At 45.8% G+C, this 20,158-nt stretch overlaps 1 protein-coding gene across 1 annotated transcript in view; it reads right to left on the minus strand.

The window, feature by feature from the left end:
- The window catches only part of CLIP2 (CAP-Gly domain containing linker protein 2), a 97,448-nt gene that overhangs the window by 41,245 nt on the left and 36,045 nt on the right, over positions 1-20,158 (minus strand). The window contains exons 2-3 of the mRNA XM_065418514.1: positions 18,685-19,223; positions 280-404 (exon numbers count right to left, since the gene is read on the minus strand). Coding sequence (XP_065274586.1) covers positions 280-404; positions 18,685-19,223 — 664 coding nt within the window. The remainder of the gene's footprint in view (positions 1-279; positions 405-18,684; positions 19,224-20,158) is intronic.

Below are 20,158 nucleotides of genomic sequence, written 5' to 3' on the forward strand. Positions count from 1 at the left end.
TCTCTCAAAACTTTTAAAAAGTTTAAAAATACTCCAGTAATGGGACTTCCACCACTTCCCTGGGGAAACTACTTCCCAGTCTAAAGACCTCACCATTAGAATATTCCCCCCACCCCCAATATACAGTCTAGATGTCCCCTGCTTAAATTCATAGCATAAGTTCTAGCTCTGCCTCCTTTGACCACCCTAAGCAGCTGGCTTTTGGACTCCACATTATATTGGTAGGTTTCGGGCACCCTTTCAGACCCCAAGTTGGAGCACAGCGCGCGTATACAGTACCTTGTACCAGCGACTGCCCCATCATTCTTCCCTAGAGGTTCATCAAGTTCCACTCCACACCATTCTCCTTTGGCAAAATCTGTCTCGCCCACATAGCGCACAACTCCCGTTTTCGTCCCGCCAACCTGTTGGTTATCAAAACGCTGGAGGTTAGAAGCGGAAGCACCAGCACTAAAGCGAGGACACACAGGGTGGGGAGACTGGGAGGATAAGGAATGGGATGCACAAGAAAAAAAGTTTGCAATATAGCCCAGCTGTGTCACAGTTAGAACACATGGATCCAGTTCAGACACTCTCCATTCCAGGCATCCTCCAGCAATGAAGTTCTTCCGAGAGCTGAGGACAGACAAAGATTTTCCTCACTCCCCGTCGCCTGGGAAGAAGATGCTAAGGCAGAGGTAATCAAATCTCACGTTTCAGCAGGTCAGCTAATTGCGGTAGACTTCATGAAAGGGCTTTCTGCCCTCACACACAACGAGCTGCCTGGATCACCGGTGGTTGGGTTTGGTTTTCAGCCTCTCTCTGAAATGGCAGATACTGAGCAAAACAGAGGCAGGATGCCAGGCATGACGGACGATTGGTCCAGGCCAGCACAGCACATATTTTATTCTTAGGCCTTGCCTACACTTAAAAGGTTTACCAGGATAGCTGTACCATCAAACCCTCGTAGTAGAGATGCAGTTTATACTGACATAAAAGTCCTACTGCCAGTATAACTTATACGAGTTCCCTGAATGAAAACTATCCCAGAAAAAGAACCTTTTCGCCAGTATAACTGCATCTCCACTAGGGCTTTTGGGTATTTCAGCAAAATAAATAAACTAAATCATGCCCCTAACTGACACATCTATGCCTGCAAAGCTTTAGATCAGGCCTCAGAAAGAAACCAACACCAGAAGAAAAAAGCATGCACAATTACCCACTTGCATAGTCCGTGCCAGGTATGAAACAGTGTGAAGTTCTACATGTTTTGCATACGACTACTAAAAATGTGTGTATGATTGAACAGCAATAGTACACCAGCTGGTATCTTTCTTAACATTAGAAGCTACAACAGGTTTGCTGAGCTATCTCCGTTCTGAGGAGAATAGCTAATATGGACATATAAACCTTATAAAGTTTTATATTGCAAATAGGTTTCCTCATGATTAAAGCTTTAAAGTAGCTTTCAGAAGGTAATAATGAAATAATAATAATACCACTTAGCTCTTAGATAGCGTTTTTCACCAGGGAAGCTGTTTGACCAATAGTTCAGTTCCAAAATAGAAAGGTTACTGCAGTTGCCTTGTTTCCAAGAATAATAAGAAATGAGACACGATGAAACTAATAAGTTAGAATTTTTGCTGACAAATGAACATCAAGTGACTGGTTTTGTTGCTGGGGTTTTTCCAATTAGTTATTTTTATATTGAACTTTCTGTAAACTGGTGACATAAAGTTATCCTCAGCCCTTTCACCCTGTAAGACAATGCCAGCTTCCTCAAACATTATCTCATTTATGCAGATTTTCTGTGGGGGAGAAGGATGGTTACAGACTTACGGGCTCTGTGGTAGGCAAAAGAGTGAAATGTTTTTTTATTGCTGATTTAAGCAGGATTTTTCCACAGCGACACTAATTAAGGACGAATTAATTTGAATCTGATTGGACGAGGCTGCAAGGCTCCAAGGTAGGTCTCATCTCTGATTTGTCCAAAGGTCCTGGAAGGCAGCGCATCAAGGCTGAGAAAGTCAAGATTGCAAACTAAAAAAATCAAGGGGAAGGCAGAGAATCCTCGCTGTTTGGGTCCACAAGCCACCTGCAGGAAGACCAACCTTCCAGAATCTCCAAGGCTGATCACCTTGGAGAGACAAAGTCACATCATCAACAAATAGGTCACTCTGGCCTCTGATCAGTCTTTCCCTGAACCCAAAGCAGGCCCGCTAGCACATAGCGCTGCATCAGTGGATCATCATCATCTGGCTACTTGACAGCAGATTCAGCCCCGACACTATGAGAGCAGATGACTGCAAGTGCTGAAGAGTTTGCAACACCCCTATTATCTCAAATGTTCTATTTTTATTCACTGGACAACATCCCACCCTTTTTATTTTGAGGGGTGAAAGTGTGGCCGTGTCCATGTTCCCCAGGTTTAAACAGACCTAAGTATTGTCTCATAAAATTATTCAGAGTGCATTCTCTGTTTAAACGTCTTGAGAAGCTGGAGATTGCATGCTGTAATTTCTGGTAAAGAAGAGTTGTCAAACTTCTTAACAAGAGTGTTCTATTAAAGCCTGTATTAGATCTCTGCTGGGACAGGGGAGGAATGGGTTAGCCACCGCACAAGAACTGAAGTCTAACAAGGAAGCTTTAGAATTGGCTCTGAGTTTGTGGTCCAGACTTTAGATAGTAATTCAGTTTCAGTATTAAACATATTTAACTGTTCAAGCTATATATTTGATTGACATTAGTAGAATTCTTTAGTTAGTATTTATAATCAAATGGACATCCACCTTCATCTTAGAATTTATAAGGATTGATTATTTAGGGTATGAATTTGAAGATTTAATTCTAATCCAACATCAAGACTAATTTGTTAATTTGACCTTGAGTTGATAGTTGTATTCATAACTGGAGTTTAATATTAATACTAGCTTAACTTTAGGTTATATGTTTCCCTGCTTTTATTTTGGTTGATGAGTTTTAATGAAGTTTATAAAGATACACGGAGTCACATTTCTTTCTACAAGCTATGTGGGTCCAGAACCTTTGAGGGCCTGGGGTGGATACCACCTGGTCAACTTAAAAGTCTGACCAGCTCCCCCTGATTAGTCCTTGGTTCTCACAGTGCTACACTAAAGTCTTCTTCCTCCTCTTGGCTTGTCTACCCTAGAAAGTCACACTGCTTTAGCTATACGTAGATGGTTAAAGCAGCACAATCCCTAGTGTGGGCACAGTTAAATTGGTGTAAAGGTGATTTATACCAGCATAGCTATTCCTATTTGGGAAGGGGAATAACTCTGTTGGTATAAGACATCTTATACTGGTAAAACTGTATCCACATAAGGACATTTACTGTATTAACTGTTTCTATAAAAAAAAAGTCAACTCCACTAACCAGAAGAGTAATAACCGGTAACATTTTTATCTACACTTAACAATGACAACAATACGGAGTTTTCCCCTAAAGTAAGTTTCAATTCTTCTCTTAGCTACCCTGATATATTCCATAGAACTTGTCACAATCATTCAGGATTATCTTATCCCCTAAGCGAGCATAGACACAACTGTCCCATAGGGTTGCCAATTTTGGTTGGACCTGGTCAGGAAGGTTTCATCACATGACAATCTTTAATTAAAGTTTAACCTTTAATTCCTGGAGACTCCAGGACAATCCTGGAGGGCTGGCAACCCTACTGTCCTGTGACAAGCAGCGCTCCCACAACCCCGAAGGGACTGGGGAACACACTTATAAGTCAATAATGAATAGTCAAGACTGTCATATTTGCATGATAGCATTAGAACCAATTGTTGAACGTCCCATCCCCTGGCAGGCATACAGGAATGTGTGTGTGGTGAACCCAGAAGATTCATCTGACTCAGACATGCAGATTTATTCAACCTTGATAATCTGCTAATGCTGCTAAAATAAGTATTTTAAAAAAAAAAGCCAGCTGGCAGGTTGCATCAGTCCATGAGCTGAATGGTTTAATCAAAATGTAGGCATTCATTTCCATCAAGCACTCAAATGAGCTCCCAGCTTTATCACCTTGGAATGAGAGTAGTAGGGCTGCCCAGGAAAAACAAAGGCAGCAGCAATTGTATGGAGGCAGCCAGAGAGATCCGATGGATAGGGCATGAGAGACGTATACAAGACTCCGGAGTTTTTCCCCCCAGCTCTGCTATTGGCTTGTCCTGTATCCATGAGCAAGTCACTTCAGCTCATGGTGCCTCGATTTCCTCTTCAGTACACGTCTGCTTTTATAAAATACTCCACAACCTATAGGTGGGAAAAAGCCAAGTCTGACCTGGCTTTAGCATCGCCACTTTGGCCACTATCAGCAGACTAACGTCTGGAGGACAGCAACAGGCTGTTGGTGTTGCCAAGGTCACTAGGGGCATGGTTTCTAAGGAAACCATATTTGTGATTTTCCTCCTTATGAAACCAGAAGCTGGACAATGCACTCCCGAGCTGCAGCTCCTGTCTCCAAAGCATGTTTTTATTCACCTCTAACACCTCTGCATTGCTGCACCATGGGACTTGGGTAGTACATGCAACGCCATAGATTAGTGAAATGTGCTGGACTAATCTCTCTGCAGAGTAAATCTATTTATTCAACAAGTAGCTTCCCTACCCCATACTGTCCCCCCATTTCAGCATGTCTGTTCTGAAAGGAGTGCATAGTTCATTCTTCAGGTGCTAAATTAGTGTCATTTGTAATTGGAAACAATACATACACACAGAGCCATGAATGGGAAGGACTACCTGAGCTGGATGGGATTCGAACTGGCAACCTAGAGAAAGGATGTGTAGCAGCATTGCCAATCTGGAGAGACGCCCAGTATTCCCTGCTAGTTTAAGTCATGGTTACTCTAAGAAGCAAAGACAAAGCAAACGCTACCACCCACCCCAACTCAGGGACTGTGCTCATAGAGTCTGCTGAAAATTTAAAAACAACCACCACCACCACCATTAATTTTGGCCTTTTTAGAAAATGAAAAATTTCCCACAAAAAAAACAACCAACCAACCCCACTTGGTCATGTTCCAAAATTTTTAATTAAAATTTTAAATTGAGATTATCATCAAAAATATCACAAAAAAGAAAATGGGTTTTCAGTAAATGAGAAACTTGGATTATTGTTTCAATAAAAATCACTAGTAATTATTATTTTTTGCAAAAAAGAGGGAGGAAGAGGTCAGATTTGAACCCTGCAAAATGGAAACAGCTATGATTTTAAAATTTTTTTTAGACCAGTTCTAGTCCTCCAGGCCTTTCAGCTTCAGGAAAAACATCCAGGACAAACCGTTTCGCCCATCACTACCCACCCCCCTCTGACCCAAGAAAGGGGCATCGTCAGGATGAACTAAAACTGCCTCTGATCCAAACACCTGTAATCTGTGGGGAAGTTTGACTTCAGACTCACCCTCTAGATCTGCTTAAAAGTCATTCACTGACCAGTATCTTCCCAATCCTGCCCTTTCCCCAATCTTGACGCTCTCTAAGCACTTCAGGAGAAAGCATTTAGCTCAAACCCTATGACAAAGTGAAGCCAGAGGAGTAGATCAATCTTGCATCTCATTCTGAGAGATGGCAGAGCAAAGGAAGATGTGTGAAGCCAAAGACACCTACTGTGTCACTTTCAATAAGGAAGGCATAAAACATGTAATGTAAAGGAGAAAAATGGAGTCAAACCACTATCCCAAGGCTGAAAAGTCAATGATCTTTATCCTTCCAGACACCATCCCACCATCCTCATTAGAGTTTCTAACGTATTGTTTAAACAACTTTGGCTGATTAGGACTAGACAGTGTTTCAACCTGGCAGCTACAGAAGCATGAGTCATGCCTGTTTCCAGCCTCCTCTCTCTAGTCTTCATTTGCTCTTTTCTCCGATTTTCCCTCTTCTTCACCATTTCTCTCCTTACATCCGCTCCATTCGCCCTATGCCTACAGGCCCTGCTCTCAGCACCCCTCTCTAAACTGACAGACAGAGATTGCACTGCCTGATTAAAACATTTTGGTAGCTACTCTACCAATCCCGACTCACTCCTTTTACAGTAACCCTGAGCACTCTCCAAGGCTGCAGAGTACTGCTGTCATTTGGAAGGCTGAAGTAGGAATGATTACCATTGTACATGAAGTACATGACTGCCATTCTAACATGCTGACTGTGTGACACCTCTTCCATTAGTGGTTCATCCACATAGAGGATAAGGAGTCTACTACTACTAACAGACAGCAGAGTTACTTTTCTGTAGCTCAAGTGGTAGAAGCCTGCACTTTGGTGCTGAAGATCCCAGCCTCCAGCAGTGCTAAGCATTCATGGTGGGGAACTGTGTTACACAAGCATTAAATTACAGAGGGCATTTTTTTGGCCAGTGCCTGGGGAGTTTTGTTCCAGATGCTACAGAATGCATGGGAAAGAGAGAAAACATGATCTTCAAAAACAGGGAGACAGACACACATAGGAAAAAGAGAGCCCGACTGGCTATGTCCCGGTTTGGCACAAGGTCATTAGTCACTCACTGCAGAGTAGCTGGCAGCATGGTTTTAAGGTGCAATACGTGTCTCTTCTCATGTGGTGACGTAGGTGCCATGAATAGTTTGTTTAAAACAAAATAAAAAAGGTTATTCATATCAAGTCAAGTCAGGTCACCATCCAAACCAATAGGGAAGTGAGGGTCAAAGGAATGCACAGGACCAGAAATACAGGACAGAGAAAATGGATTGTCCCCAATGAAGCTGTAAAGGTTTTTACCAAAACCTCAGTCGGGAGTCTCCACCCAGCACCCCAGCGCAGCTGGATTTGCAGAGATACAAGTTCCATTAATGCAGCCGATGCAAGAGACATTTGCACACATCTCTCGAGCAGCAATGAGAAAATAATCTTTTCAGGATCCAATGCAAGAGGAAACCCTAGAATTACTGCTTCTCCTTAGGAGGCTGTCTCTGTTATAAAGGCTGTCCATGTTATAAAGGCTGTCCATGTTAATAATACAGTCCTATCTGCTGAAGGCCACTTACAACTCCTCTTTAATGATATATATTGCAAGCAGAACACTAGTATTTGCCAGCATGCCAGCTAAATGAATGCTTATGAGGGCATGCGTGCACACCGAGAAGGCCTCCAAAGGGTTGATTTGAAATGAGGGCAGGAGGGTTGGTTTGGGATTATTATTTCTGTGTGACAACAGCAAGAAAGCCACATTTGGGACCATAGAAGGACCACTAGACCAGGAGTTCTCAACTTTTGCTTTCTGAGGCCACCCCACATGCTATAAAAACTCCACAGCCCACCTGTGCCACAACAACTGGTTTCCTGCATATCCAGTAGATTAAAAGCCAGGGCCGGCATTAGGGGGCGGGTAGCAAGCCAGGCAAATGCCCAGGGTCCCCATGCCACAGGAAGCCCTGCCAAGCTAAATTGCCCAGGATTCGGCTTCAGCCCCAGGCGGCCGGGCTCGGGCTTCGGCTTTCTGTCCTGGGCCCCGACGAGTCTAACGCCGGCCCTCCTCTCTGGTTTATTTTGGCAGATCCCCTGAAACCTGCTCGCAGCCCCGCAGGGGGCCCCGGACTCCTGGTTGAGAACCACTGCACTAGACTAACAGACCTAAGGGGTTGGGGTTTTCCTGTCTCTCCTGTCAATGGCCATGACTCCGTAACTCCCCATCATACAACATTCAGCATCCAAAGAAGCTGCCTATCCTTGTCTGTTATCCAGGGACCTCCATAATCCAGCCAGGGCTTTGTTTTTGGGCTAGGCAACATATAGGCTTCAGTCCACTAGTTCTGTAGCAACTTGGGCCTTGTCTACACTAGAGACCAATCAATTGTAAGTGTCTCTCACTCACTGGAATGTGCCTGTTGTTCACGCATAAATTGGCCACGGCTGATCATCTGCCAGACAACAACCGGTGGAGTTAATCTGATCATTTATAGGGTTAAGCCCTGAGTCCAACTCATTATCATTCAGACGCTTGTACGCCATTGTAGGCACAACAGACTGGCACAACTAGTGTGCAGTCAACTCTGGCAGCTATGCATCTTTGACAGGGGTCAGAGCTGACAGTCCCCTCAGCTGACCAACCTCACTAGTTCACCAGCTGAGAGCCCCCCTCTACCATCTTTCATGGTAATGTGGGGCAGGGGCGTGGCCAGAAAGAGGGGAACCACATGTGGGGCATTTGGGGGGAGGGAAGGGAAGCTAATGTGCTAAACAGGCTGGACATCTGAGTACAAGCCCACCTGACCCCCTGGCTCCAATCTCCACGCGTGCCCCACGCCATAACGTCCACACTGCTATTTTTAGCATGCTGGCTTGAGTGAAGCTAGTGCCTGGCTGTCAACCCGGGCTGCGAGGCTCACTCCCAGCTGCTGTGTAGACGTACCCTAGGACTTTCAGAATTGTTACATCTTGTCTACACTGGGCTAGCAAGCCGTTTTCCTTTAAACCCCATGGTGGGGGGTGGGGGGGGGGGTTGGAGTCTGCTTTGGGCCAGACAGTGTGAGAAAAGAGGGAGAAAGAGAAGAGGGAATGGTACCTTCCACTTCAGGAATTCCTTGCTTCAAAGATGTACGAGTTAAGCCTCACAATATTATCACCCTCCTTTTAAAATGGGGAACCTGAGCCAGAGAGCGGCTAAGTGACTTGCCCAAGGTCACATAAGTCAGTGGCAGAGCCAGGGACAGAACACAGATGTCTTGAATCTCTGTTCTGTCAGGATCCTGGGCAAAGGTAGGCAGAACTAGTGGCAGGAGTTTGGGATTCCAGAACTGAAGCCGGGGATCAGAGCCAATATCATGGTCAAGAGTCAAGATGAGGGTCAAGCCGGAGTCAGAGTCAGGAGTTAAGCCGAGGGTGAGAGAAGGAGACAGTCAGGAATCAGACTGAGGATCAATACTGTATCTGGGTCCGTGTTATGGTTCCAGGGGTTGATTGGGAGTCAGAATCTAAGTCTGAGCCAAGGTCAATACGGGGAGCTCAGGAACAGAGAAGCAGCTCAAATAAATTTGTTAGTCTCTAAGGTGCCACAAGTACTCCTGTTCTAGAAGCAGGGCAGTTTTGGCAGCTAGTTAGGGATCTGCATCGTTGCCTGATAGCCCTGCAGGCCCAGGTTCAAGTCCTGCCAATCCTTACATGTCCCTTGCTTTAACCATTACAGCAGGCTATAGGTTATAGGTATCCATTAAGGATGGGGGGCAGGGGGGGCTCCTACAGAGCCTCCCCAACATGCATTTCCATCCACACCATCACATGCTCGGAGCAGGCTGGGTGCCTACTTCATGCTCCAAGAGCACAGGCTCTGAGTTGGGGTCCGAGTTCACCCCCCACCCCACCTGAGGTTTGGTCTTATTGGCTACTGAAAATCAACACTGACCTCAACCTAAGCTACTTCCCTGAGTTCAGCTGCCCCTACAGTCCCCTCCAGGACGGCCTCTTCTTTCCTACTTCCTTCTGTCCCTACGAGAGGCACCCACGCAGTTATACTGTGGTTGGAGCTATGCAACAGTTACCTCAAGTCTTACCGCAGAGATTTTAAGGTGACTCAGCAGAACATGCCCACATTTCTATATAGGGTCTTAGAGCCGACCACATTGTTACATTCGCCGGCCCAGACAGATTGTAGCTCTCCCCTGGACTGATTTGCAAGAAGGTGATGAAATATTTATTACGTCTTCTCTGAAAGCACTAAGTACCTCGGTGGAAGCAAAGAACGTGAGGGGTCTCCCTTCCGAGACTGATACAAGCCCAGGAAAGGCACTTCCTTACTGCCCTCTGCGAAACCTTCTCTTGGAGCACCTCCCCTCCTGTAAGCCCACGGCCATTTGGATGAACTTGGCCGACTGGCTAAGAAAGAGAAGGGCAGAATTTGCTCCACTACCATTTTCCTGCAGCTGAACTCCAAGGGGCTCAGGCGCTGCTAAGTAATTCAAGGCCAACATATGGCTGCAGAGAAAGTAGCAACCTCACTGCTCCATTGGAGAGGTTTAGGTTGTAGTTCTCGTTATGTGTGAGCTATTAATTCAAATTATTTAGACTCGGGTGGTAAAAGGCCCATTTCAGCTTCAGGCTGCCAGATTGAGTTTATATCTTTAAAAAAAAAATGAATCAAATGAATTTGATTAGTTTATTCATGAGACACCTCTGTAGTTTGCCAGGAGCTAGGGGTTGCATATACAGCAGACAGAAAGAAATAATTTGCAATGCGCATCAGAGAGAAGAATCTAATCAAAAATCCTTCTCAAAGGGGCGAACCCAGAGTCTGTTTCCACCAGGCGTAGATATCCAGCTCAGCTTATTCTCTCTCTCGCTCTCATTTTATACTTTCACCTTTTTGGCACTAAGACTCATTACATTATCTAACATTTTTCATCTACAGTGAGTTCTAGCTAAAGCATAGATTTTTGGACCTATAGAATAATATATAATATATAAGATCAGTTGCTCATCTGCTTATTTGCAGCGTCAAGAAGTTTTCCATTAGGTGCTGCTTTGTACAACCCCAGCTTTGTATTTATGGTTCCGTATTTCAGTGCTAAATAAAGACCACACTCCTGGTTAGGGTTCGAGAGGAAGATTAAAGGTAACAATACCTCTATAGAGTGCTTTTTCCCCCTTATTTTTTTTTTTAATAGACAGACATAGGGAAAAGTCACTTGCCCCTGAAAAAACAGCCTTTTCTGGGGTAGAACACCCTCATGTGTCAGCAAAGTAACACACATTTTGATCCCCCTGTGCTCCTCCAAATTAATTTCTCCAAATGAAAAACACAGAGAGATTTTCTTCATAGGCACAAAGAAGGTGGAAATGTGGCCAAGACACCCAAGTTAACTCTTTTCTCCTAAAAACTTGTTGTGAAATCTTTAATGACCACATGTCACAGGCCCCAGTTCTGCACGACATTACTCTGGTTTCACACAAGTGTAACTCCACTGAAGCCAATTGTAACATAGTGGCGAGTCAGGACTTCTTTGCAAAGCAAGGGCAACCTTGAGATGTTCTCCTAACGATGCGTTATGCTTCGCCCATCCGACAAAGATTCGCTCATTCTGGGGGCCCAACTTGAGAAACTGCGGATATGCAGGGGTACTGAGCATCCACAACTGCAAATGCAGCCAATGAGAGATGAGAGTGCTTAGCACCTACAAGAGGTCACGCCCAAGGTGGCTTGGGTCGGGCACCCAAACATCAGCTGCCATTTTTGAAAGTGTTAACGCAAGTGATTTTCCCAAGGCCACCAAAGTTGTCTGTGGTAGAACCAGGCCTAGAAGCAATTCTCCTGACTGCCAGTCCATTGCCTTGTTCACCACACCATCATTTCATTTACCTGGACATCAAACTACGGGGGGCCCCATTTTCCAAAGCAGCGACTGCATCTTAATAGATCTCCCCTCCCATTTGCAGTCACATCATTTCCCTGCGGCAGCTACACCAGTTGCGTACATGGGACAGTGAGAGTATTTCATGTATTCTTAACGATTTTTAAAGGAGTTGTTTTGTCCAGTTAATCACATTGTCTGCTCTAGCTCTTCACTTCCTCTCCCCACTCCTGTCTGTTCTGTTTCTCTCCGCTGGAAAATGGGGTGAAGCCAGCACCATGCGAGAAGCCAATTCTTCTCTGATGACCACCAGTTACGGTATGTCTACACTGCAATTAAAAACTCGTGGCTGGCCTGTACCAGCTGACTCAGGCTCAGGGGATGTTTAATTGTGATGTAGTCAATTGGGCTCGGGTTGGAGCCTGGGCTGAAGGACCCTGACGGGGGTCCCAGAGTATGGGCTGCAGCCTGAGCCCAAACATTTACACCTCAATTAAACAGCCCCTTCGCCCAAGTCCCATGAGCCCAAGTCAGCTGCAGGTGTCTAACGGCAGTGTAGGCATACCCTGAGTGCTCCACAGACAATACTTTGGGAAGCTCTGGTCTAGCTAAAGTAAGTTTTAACTACTCAGCAATAATTTGCACGACAGCAGGAGAAGAGTTCTACAACGTTGGCTTTAGAACATGAATGTCATTCTTACATCTGCGGGAAACACACGGTTTGCAATCGCCAAAGGCAAATATGATCTCATTTTCCTTGTGGAAAAGTCCATGCCAACCCTTTGCCCAGCTGCTGAAGTGTGTCTGAAGGGGGTTTCGAATATAGACACAGATGAACATAAGGTCACTGAAAAGCGAAAATGGCTTTGGGACACAACGGATTCCCAGTGAAGTTAAAGAAAAGCCAGAGGGAGACAAACAGAACTCCAGGAGCATATGCAGAGTTTTAGAGCTTACAGCAGTGAGGTGTCAATCCGACAGAGGACCCTACACCACCTTCCCCGGCTCTGTTGACAGAGCATTTACACAAAATACATACTCTCCTCTACTTGAAAAGCCTTCCATGGAGTCCAGCTGCCCCCAGCCACTTCCCAAATGACAAGATCCACAGCATCCTCCAGAAAAGCATAGACACGGGAAATAAAGTCAGGTAAGTACTGTCGTATTAATCGGTAGAATGAATGACCGGAGAGATTTACTTACAGCAGTTGAGGCATGCAGGTTTATTCCGAATGCTTATTTCCAATTACGATTCCTTTTCATGTTTCAATACAAAACATAATTAGTTGCATTTTGCACTCTGCAACAGCAGAGATACCTGCTGAACCAAGGACACATCACTGGACGATAGAACCCCACGATCTCACTGCTGTTTATCCTCACCCTCCCCTCCTGTCATTTCTCTCTTGCATCTCAGCCTAAACTGCAAGCATTTCAGAGACCATTTCTTTCTAGGCCTGTGTCTACACAGCGCAGCAGGGAGCTCAAGCCTCATTCAGACCTCTAGGAGCCACTGGAATACAGAGTCTGCATAAGACTAAATCACAGCTCATGCTTATTCTATAGCTTCTGCTTTTTAGGATAATAGCTTCACTGAAACCAGCGGCGGCTCCAGGCACCAGCACTCCAAGCGCATGCCTGGGGCGTCAAGCTGCGGGGGGCGTCCTGCCGGTCCCTGCGAGGGCGGCAGTCAGGCAGCCTTCCATGGCACGCCTGCGGGAGGTCCACCGGTCCCGCGGATTCGGCAGCAATTGGGCGGCGGGTTCACGGAAGCCCCCTGGCTGCCTGCTTGGGGCAGCAAAAAAGCTACAGCCGCCCCTGACTGAAACCTCCTCCCAAAAAATCTCAGAGTATTTCTCCCTTGCTCTTGAGGGTGGGTGGGTGATACAGTTTTTATTAATCATTTATATTCCATCATCACCTAAAGGCCTCAACCAGGAGGGGTCCCATTGTGCTAGGTGCTGTACAAATATAGTACATCACAGAGACTATGCCAAAGAGCTTCTAGGTAGGCCACAAGAGGTGAATGAAGCAAGACTGGCATGAAGGAGGAGGACAGGGTAACTAAACAATAAAAGTCTGCACTATATACCAGTGTCCAGACCAGAGTTTAGAAAGACCACAGTTGTTGTAGATCAAAGGTTTGTTATTTTTAAACCCACCTTATAAGATCTGTTGGTCTGAAAGTCATTAAAAAAATTCTCTGGTCTGTTTTTTAGTTCCACAACGGGAACCGTTTGTCTTTGGGGATTGGGGGGGGGAGAGGGGGAAGGATCAAGAAGGATAAAACTCATGAAGGTAAATTTTTCCATATGGGCCACTGTCTAGAAGCCTTTGCTTTTTGACCCAGCAACCTCATGGTGTCCCTTTAAGGTGGGAGCTTTTCCCTCCCTTCAGCTACCATTGCCACAGGACCAGGCAGAGACACACTGCATCATTCATTCGCAAGGGGGGGAGGGAGGAAAGGAGAGGCAGACACATGTGGTGTGAATTAAGGAGGGCAAGTCAATCGCAGCACCGAATTTCCTGAGCGGCCGTTTTCCGCCACAACGTCAGCGGGATTTAAATGCCGTTTCTTGCGCTGCTTTTAAAAGTCAGCTTCTTCTCGTCTTTACTTCTGGGACCACAATAGCGTCAGCGTTCCATTTCCCACGCTTTGGATTCGAGCACCCACCATCACGTTTTCTCCCCGATTAAGTATTGTTTTAAAAAAATATTTTAAGTAATGAACTTTTTAAATCGGAAAAAAAAAAAGTGACTGGACAGGCCAGCAGTTTTCTGGTATCTGAGCCTATTTCTAGTTTTGAAAGCATATTTACAGTGACAGTCGCTTAACATTTGGCTGCAACACATTTTAAAATCCTTGGGGCAGATTCTCTGCTGCGCCCAGCTTTCGTTTAGATGTGCCCGTGCGTGGCCTTTCAGGGAGCCTTTTACAGCTCCACGATTCTCTGCCCCAACCCCAGCGTTGGCATGGATTGGGAGCTGCTCTCTCATTCATACCAGCAGGCTACGGTCTCCAAGAAGCTGTGGGGAGAGAGGCAAAGGAACTGGGTCCACTTCCTCAGTGCCTGCTGGGGAATTCCCAAAGTGGGAGGTTATCCCTAGCAGAGGGCTTAGGGGAGGTTTCTGCTCTGGGAGACCACTGAACACAAACAGAATAGTTCTCAAGTTGGGATAAACTCTCCCAAATGCTGCTATCAGAGGAACTGCTGTGTTAGTTCGACTGCAGTGAGTAAAAAATTGCCAGCCCGGTGGTCTGAGCAGACATGCACTGAGCACCAGGGTCCTGGGGAATTCAGTTTCTAGTCTCTCAAAAATAAATAAATACCGCCAGCCCCCAACTTGTATTTTTTTTAAAAAAACACAAAGTAGTTGATTGAGCGGGTGCAGACAGCAGTGAGTCAGAGCCATGCATCCTGCTCGTTGCGCCTCCTACGCTGATGCAGGCAAGCCAGGCAGCAGGGGCCAGGCCATCGTGATTGGTGACTACACGGGAGAATTCTGCCAAAAGTTCTCAGGGGGTGGGGGAACATCAGCTTCTGCAGCCGGGGAAAGACGTCAGCGTGGTTTCACACGGAGTGACCCATCAGACAGGGACGTCTCTGGACTGCTCAAAACACTTGATGAGTTTGCACTGTCAGTCCTGATCTAATGAGGAGGAGGTGCTGAGTACTGGAAGGGAATTCCTACAAGAGCAGGCCCTCGCCAAACAGCCTATGATACACTCACTTAACTGGAGTTTCTGCAACTTCCCAGTTCTCTAGCAGGTACTGGGGAGACAACCATCCCGCATGGGCAGGGGCATAGCCTAGATGACTTACCAAGGCTATTCCGTTACTAATTGCTAAGATTAAGGACCATACTTTGCTCTTGATGAGCGTCAGGGAACTTCCATTGATGTTAATATGGATGGAGGGCAGTATGCAGGTCTCAGAAGAACTAGTTTGGGAAGATGAATTGCAAACCACTTGGGATCAACAGCCAGGTCTTTATGGCAGGTATTTGAGAGACTAAATACAAGACAGAAAGAGATCAACTCAAGGGAAAGCAAATCAAGGGGCTACTGAAGCAGCCAATACAAAGGCATTGTGAAATTCTTTTCAAACGATGTTAAAATAAGATAGTGATGCAGAAGGAGAGAGAATGAGAACTGAGATGACTGGTAAAAGAAGCCTTTTCTGGCAAGGTCTGAACTACAAGAGAAATGGCAGAAACAGAAATACAGGTGAATGCTGTATTTAAAAAAAAAAAAGTATGGGCAGAGATTTGGTTGGATAAAAATCTGCACATTTACTTCAGTGGTATTTGCAACTCAGTTACAAGGGAATTGTTTTCAACCCAGAAGAATGATCACAGACAGCTAAAGTCTTCTGAATACTTGTGCAAAACTGGATTTGTGCCAGTGTTCACATGGCCAACTTGAAAATGAGTTAGGCCAGGTCTACACTAGAAAAGGTTTGCTGGAGCTATATTGGTATAGCTATGCCAGCAAACCCACCTAGTGTAACTGCAGCTTATACCAGTATTTTTGTCAATAGAACTTATACTGATTCCCAGAGCAAAATCAGCTATGCTGGCAAAAGCACTTTTAGGCTGGTATAACTGCGCCTCCACTAGGGTGTTTGCTGGTGTAAAAACATCAAAAAAAAAATAATCAAAGTCACACCCCGACAGACATAAATACTGGCAACGTTTCTAGATAGACCCGGCCTTAGGCCCTTGCTCAGGAAAGCATTCCTATGTAGGACAGCACTTAAGCACATGAAGTTAATGAGATGCACGCACATGCTTCTGTGCTGTACGGAATAGGAATGGACTTAAGCGTGTGCACCAGGGCTGTTCTGAACTGGGGACTTAGGCAGCCCCATTGACTTAGTCCAGTCTCTCCCGCCCCTTTTTTAATAAATCCAGTGCAGGACTGTTCCTTCCTCAATAGCTTCTTCTCTGATCTATAAAAATTTCAACCAGCCACTTGGGAAGCATAAATAATGCCAAACGACTTAGGTGAGCACTTAAAGTGACCAGCCAATACTCAAAGCCCGTAGCTGCAGCGAGTAGTCCACAAGCGACTCATATCTGAGCTACGTTTGCATAAAACATCAGCGTGTCATTGTGAATGACGAACCAATTAAGAAATACAATGACTGCTGGCAGATATAATTTGTACACAGCAAAGAGGGCTCTGTTTATCTAATAAATCATTTGCTATGAATAGCTCACCCAGCTCTTCTGCAGACAAGCCTTTTCAGGTCAGAAATCAACACTGGCTTAGAAAGATGTTTAGCCCCTACTCACTAGGCACTTGGGAGCATTGTTCCTAGCTAAGTCCTGAAGTCAATTTTTCCAGATTCATCCTCCTACCCACCCTGAAATGGTCTATACCAGCTTAGCGGAGAACTGAAAACGTTGGATGCTACTGTACTATTGCCCGAGCAGATCTGTCTATCTAGCTTGTCTAGTGCAACCATCACCATAGCAACCAGGTGTCAAAAGGTAGAAAAAGCAGACAGCTCGAAAGCAGTAGCAGAAACTTTAAAATGGTAAAGAGATTGCCTAGGACTTACCCCGACCAACCACTTTGGAACCTGTCATGTTTGTCTGTTAAAATTACCTTTATCTTTTGATTCTAGTAGCGTTGCAAGGGGATACAGTTACAGAAGATTTCGTGTTCCATTGACTAATTCTTCCTGACGTTTGGTATCATGGTAAATGCTTATTTCCCCTCCCCGCTGCCCAAGGAAACAAGTAAGCCCTGTTTCCAGAGTTAAAATGAACCATAACATTCAAACTCACTAGAATCAATACTGTTGATTTCATTTTATTCTTTCCCCCTTTAGGCATCTATTAAAGCAAAGTGCTTATTACCATGATGCAACTGGTTTAACCTAGAACGACAAACGACCACTTTTAGCCCAACTGAGCTTTTTTAGATTTAAAGATGTTGGATTTTCAATTGTAGACATACAGAACAAAAATAAACTAGCTGGAGAATCCATTCGGCCTGCCTATGGGAGTAGCTGGTGACCAGCGATCCTGCCAATTTATTACGCGACTGTTGGAACATACCATTGGGCTAGTCAAATTTCAGCAAGGGTGATTAAAGCTGTGTCTGGTTCAAGACGTCTAGTTCTGTAAGTTCAGGATCTCAACGCTTTGTCTTCAAGGCACTCAATACCAGGGGACCTAAAAAAATTGCCTAAGCTCCAGAATGAGGACTGTGGTCAGCAACTCCACTGCCCTGGCAAAAGGCAACTTTCCACCACCGGAGTAATGCTGGTGTGTGCAGGAGTCAGTACTGCCTTCAGGTTTGGTCCCAGACTTTGGAATTAATTCCCACAGGAACTAAAGACTGTCATAAACCTCACCAACTTTTGCTCCAAGTGTACGGCCTTCTGCGACCTGCCTTCTCAGATATAAACAGAGAGCAGCGGTACTCTTAAAAAAAAAAAATCCCCAAAATGTAAACCCGCTACATCAACACACACTTCTCACAATAAGGAGTGGAGGAAGGACAAACTTCACGTAACAGATGCTGGGTCACGCTATTTAACGCCCTGCAGGAAGGTGCTCAGGTGAGGCTCTTACAACCACCTGTAGAGCAAGGGGAGAGCAAACAAGAATGGCCCTCCAAAAATTATGGCCACCCTTTTGAAAAGTGGCCACTGCTTTCAGGTGTCCAACCTGAAATCTTTGTGCCTTATTTTCAGCCATGCTGAGCCAACATAAATCGAGCAGAAGTCAATAGGAGCTGTGGGTCCCCTGCCTCTTTGAAAAAGAGATACCGGGTCTCTCCAGTTGAGGGCCCCGAAACTGAGGCACTAAGGAGTAACATTCGCTCTGAGAGCTTCCTGGCAAATGCTGTGTGAGAGCTTTGACCACATGTGACAAGACAACTGGTAGCCTTGGGGGCAGATTCAGCAAAGGCACCACAAACCTCACCAGCTCTCAATGTATCACCTGGATTAGAAAAGAGTAAACCTTCTTCATCTCTCTATTTCGCAGCCCTGCCCTCGTTTGCTCTCCTGTTCCTCACCTCCACTCCTTCTCTCACCCCTTCCCATCACCCACCCTCAACCTCCTGCCAGCATCCTGTTCTCTCCCAAACCTTCCTACCCCCCGTCCCCTCCCCGCAGCTGTCTGCCCCTCACCCTGTTCTTGCACGTGGGAATAAACCAGGAGTGCAAAATAATGTAATGTCTATAAAATCCCCTAATGCCTGCAAAATCAAGTGATCTCATTGTCTGGTATTTGTAACGCTTGTTCTCCGTTTCTCACTACCTGTTTGCTGTGTCCTTACCTTCCCTTGTCTCTAGTTGGATTGCAAGCACTTCACAGCAGGACCTGCCCATTCTAGTGGGACCATTGAACGGATATCAGACTCACCAGGACACGATCTCCAAGCCGTAAGTCTTTATCGCCCTTTTTCACTGACCCGCTGTCTGACAGGTTAGATCCAGATTCATTTCCGGTTTTCATGGTGTTGTTCAGGACGCTCTCCCTCAGGGGGATGACACGAGTGGAGAGAGGCGGCGTAGCCGTCCCTGAGTGCAACGACAAGTTCTGAGTTGTCAGGGACTCCACAGAATGGGCATCGCTGCCTGAGCCCTCCGCCACGGGCTGGCGGGTCAGCTTGGAGGGCCGTGTAAAAATCCCCTGCAGCGGCTGGCACTCAAAGTAACGTACGCCACCAACGGAGCCGTCATTCTTACCCACCGGGTCATCCAGAACAACCCCTGCCCACTGGCCGGGGGCAAACTGGGTCTCCCCAAGATACTGGATCACGCCTGGCTTCACTCCGTTCACCCAGACACGTTCGCCCACCATGAAGTCTCCCAGGAAGTCATCGCCCACCTCAGTGACCTTTGATCCTGGCTTCTCGGTGCTGGCAGTGGAGGTGGGACCCTGCTTGTGCAAAGGTGAGCCTGCAAATTGAAGGAAAACAGGACTTGGTGTGATGTGAAGCCAGATTACTAGGAAAGTGTATTAAAACTAGAAGATCCAGTACCATCATTCAGGTTACCTATTTATACAGGACACAGACAAGGACTGGAGCCACAGTGGTTACTTACACATCTGGAACACTGACCCGCCTCTGCAGCTGAAGAGGGGAGTTATTCATAAACAATTCAGTTTCAGCCCAGTATCTGCCTCGTTGTGCGTATTATTAAGAACCCACCTGTGTCTGTTTCCCCATTCACAGGAGGAGAGTCAGAAATAAAACTACTTACTGCCAACCTCAGAGCAGTGTTGGAAGGATATTAGGGTAGGTAGTCACTGCGAGTATGCTGCTTTGCAGAAGTAGCACCACGAACAGTAATAAAGGGCAGCAGAAGGAACCTTGGCAGATGCTCAAAGAGCCTATGAGGCCCAAGGTAGCTCATTTTCCACCTCTCCTCAGGGAGGAAATCACTCCTATGAAAAATGGAGAATCGATTTTCCCTGGTGGTGTTAGGGCAGTGCTCACTATATGCAAAGAGTTAATAGATAAAGCACTAGTAGATGGCGCTCGAGGGCGTGTAGCATAGCTCCTGGCTTTTGTAGGAACAGTCAAACTTGCTGTTGTTGTGCACTGCAAATGGCTTCCTTTGTGCGGCTCTTTGCATCCGGCTTGTAAGAGATGCAGCCAAGACTCAGAAGTAAGGGGACCAACTGGACTAGTCTCAGTATAAGAAAACAAAGAAGTCAAAAAGCCTAACTCAGTCCTCGCACTAACAGCTGTAAATCCACACATTTCACTGGGACTGAAACTTAATAATAATCACCCCAGAGCTAGATGAAATCCAGAATAAGGAACTTTCTTTACTGGTACCTTTACTGGACTCAGGCATGTCGAAGGGTGACTTCCTGCACCACTTCC

The sequence above is a fragment of the Emys orbicularis genome, chromosome 17 (genome assembly GCF_028017835.1).
Source record: "Emys orbicularis isolate rEmyOrb1 chromosome 17, rEmyOrb1.hap1, whole genome shotgun sequence".
In the NCBI taxonomy this organism is placed as follows: Eukaryota; Metazoa; Chordata; order Testudines; family Emydidae; genus Emys; species Emys orbicularis.